The 2,783-nt window shown below is 52.8% G+C and overlaps 1 protein-coding gene across 1 annotated transcript; it reads right to left on the reverse strand.

Moving 5' to 3' along the window:
- Positions 1-250: 250 nt before the first annotated feature.
- On the reverse strand, positions 251-2,018 carry J7T54_003335 (Nephrocystin-3; the record flags this gene model as incomplete). The annotated part of the gene is made up of 3 exons (XM_051510670.1): positions 251-286; positions 487-526; positions 1,114-2,018. 3 exons carry the CDS (start codon positions 2,016-2,018, stop codon positions 251-253), a joined length of 981 nt encoding a protein of 326 aa, XP_051358452.1.
- Between the last annotated feature and the right edge of the window lie 765 nt (positions 2,019-2,783).

Genomic DNA, 2,783 nt, shown 5'->3' on the forward strand with positions numbered 1-2,783 from the left:
ATTCCCAAGGCTTCTGCGAAGCGGCGACAAAAGCATCGTGTGCCGAACTTGGCTGTGACTTGACCAAGATTGTGACTAGGAACAATCGATACCAGCATAACGAATACCAGCATAACGAATACCAGCCGGAGATTTTCATCGGACGTGTGGGGTCAGGCAATACGGTCATAAAGTCGGGAGCCGATCGAGACCGGATTGCAGCCCAACATAATCTTATTGCCTTTGAAATGGAGGGGGCCGGCGCATGGGATCAGGTGCCGTGCATCGTCGTCAAAGGTATCTGCGACTATGGGGCCAGTCATAAAAACAAGGGATGGCAAGCCTTTGCTGCGGCGACTGCTGCATCAGTGGCCAAAGCCATGCTAGGGAGATATGTCGTCGAAAGCCTCGCTGCTAGAAACGCGACTCATAACAACAGTGAGCCTACGCCCTGCATCCTTCTTGGTACCGGTATAAGGTAAGACCTCATGTTATGAAAGGACATACAGTCCTGAGCATGTGCAGCTTCCTCTTTATGGCAATGTGTCTGTTTATGGAGCCTGGGGTCAAGATCTCTGTGTACCAATTTCTACTTCTATGAGTCATAAAAAGGAGACTTGTAGTACCACAAAAGCCAGTTCTGGATGTAGACTCTACGTACTCTCAGGTACTCTTAAGTGGGTCACCGTTATGGAAGAGCACACCGTGCGCTACAGTGTCCGTTTTTCAATTGTTACTTTGAGCGACAGTTGGGGCACAGCGCCCGGCTACTAGCGGTTCAAGAATTGAGACGAGGGACTATTTCGATAAAGTACAAGTAGAAGGACCGAACCCGACTTAGGGGCATTACAGAATGAATTATTCAGAGTTAGGCTTCGTAGAATTTATCCGACGTCTTAAGTAACCGTAGTTTAAATATACAAGATACTGCCGGACTAGTGCCTCGCAGGCTTTAATGTAGTTAATGTCTTCGCCGTCCAACGCTTGAGCACCTGGCGAGGGTTTCTATCCCACTCTGCAAGAGCTTGCGCCGAATACTTGGTGGAATGATGGTCCGGTCCCAGGACTACTTGTTGTCCATGTAAGCATTCGCGCATAAGGCAAAGGGCATTATCTCGGCGCCCACAGGCATACCGGGATACAGCAAGAGCCTGCATCGCTTGTAGGGTATCCGGATGCTTCGCTCCAAGCACCTCGCGCCGAAGATCGAGTACTTCCACCATTATAGGCTCAGCCTTGCCGTAGTGGCCCTGCGCATGGTACGTCGTCGCGAGGTTGGCCATGCTGCTTATCGTGTCCGGATGCTTCGCTCCAAGCACCTCCCGCCGAAGATCGAGCACTTCCACCTTCATAGGCTCAGCCTTGCCGTAGTGGCCCTGCGCATGGTACGTCGCCGCGAGGTCGGCCATGCTCAGTATCGTGGCTGGATGCTTCGCTCCAAGCACCTCGCGCCGAAGATCGAGCACTTCCACCATCATAGGCTCAGCCTTGCCGTAGTGGCCCTTTTTATGGTACGTTGCCGCGAGGTCGGCTATACTCCATATCGTATCCGGATGCTTCGCTCCAAGCACCTCGCGCCGAAGATCGAGCACTTCCACTATCATATGCTCAGCCTTGCCGAAGTAGCCCTGCGCATGGTACGTCGTCGCGAGGTTGGCCATGCTCTCTATCGTGTCTGGGTGCTTCGCTCCAAGCACCTCCCGCCGAAGATCGAGCACTTCTACCATCATGGGCTCAGCCTTGCCGTAGTGGCCCTGTTCATGGTACGTCCCCGCGAGGTTGGCCATGCTCCATATCGTATCCGGATGCTTCGCTCCAAGCACCTCGCGCCGAAGATCGAGCACTTCCACCTTCATAGGCTCAGCCTTGCCGTAGTGGCCCTGCGTATGGTACGTCGTCGCGAGGTTGGCCATGCTGCTTATCGTGTCCGGATGCTCCGCTCCAAGCACCTCGCGCCGAAGATCGAGCACTTCCACTATCATATGCTCAGCCTTGCCGTAGTGACCTTGCGCATGGTACGTCGTCGCGAGTGAGGCCATGCTCTCGATCGTGTCCGGATGCTTCGCTCCAAGCGCCTTCCGTCGGAAGTTTTGCGCTTTCTTATCCACTAGCTCTTTCTCCCTCCACCGCCCTCGGTCGTATAGAAATCCAGATACCCAGCTAAGTAAACTCGCACCCTCGATCTGCATCCCACAGAGCTCAGCCCAACCTGCTGCCGTGATAGCATGAGTTAGATACTGTTCACATTTCCACCATGTCTCACGCTCTGACATAGGGAATAGGTCTCGCACAATCTCAAGGGCGGTCTTTGAGAAATACGCCTCGTCTGTCGTACCATTATAACCTCGTCCTTGATTTGCCTTGATATTAATGCCGTTCGATATTCGCATGCGGAGTCTATATCGCGCCGCTTCTGACACAAGCTTATGCATTTCGTACTCGGGCTTGCCGTTCGCTATGTCTATAATACTAAGGAATGAGAAATCCGTGAGTCGCGTGATCGCCCGTTTGACTTTGAGCTTTCTGTCTTCTTCGTCTTCGTCGGGTGAACCATGTCCACCAGCTCTGGCAAGGATCTCCAATGTGATGTTTCGGTGGTCCAGATAGCCGATCATATATATCATTCTACACGCCATTTCGTTATCTTTGCGTATCCGCTCCATCGAGATCGACCACGTCTCCAATACGCTGTTAGGCACGTGTGGCCGTCGATGGCGGTCTGGCTCAGTGTCTTGCAGTATTTCCCACCGCTGCTTTCCTTGCTTCAGAATATCTAGATACTCTGGAACGGTTGTCGAGGTTCT

The sequence above is a fragment of the Emericellopsis cladophorae genome (genome assembly GCF_022114955.1).
Source record: "Emericellopsis cladophorae strain MUM 19.33 chromosome Unknown NODE_162_length_9440_cov_37_520987, whole genome shotgun sequence".
Classification (NCBI taxonomy): domain Eukaryota; kingdom Fungi; phylum Ascomycota; class Sordariomycetes; order Hypocreales; family Bionectriaceae; genus Emericellopsis; species Emericellopsis cladophorae.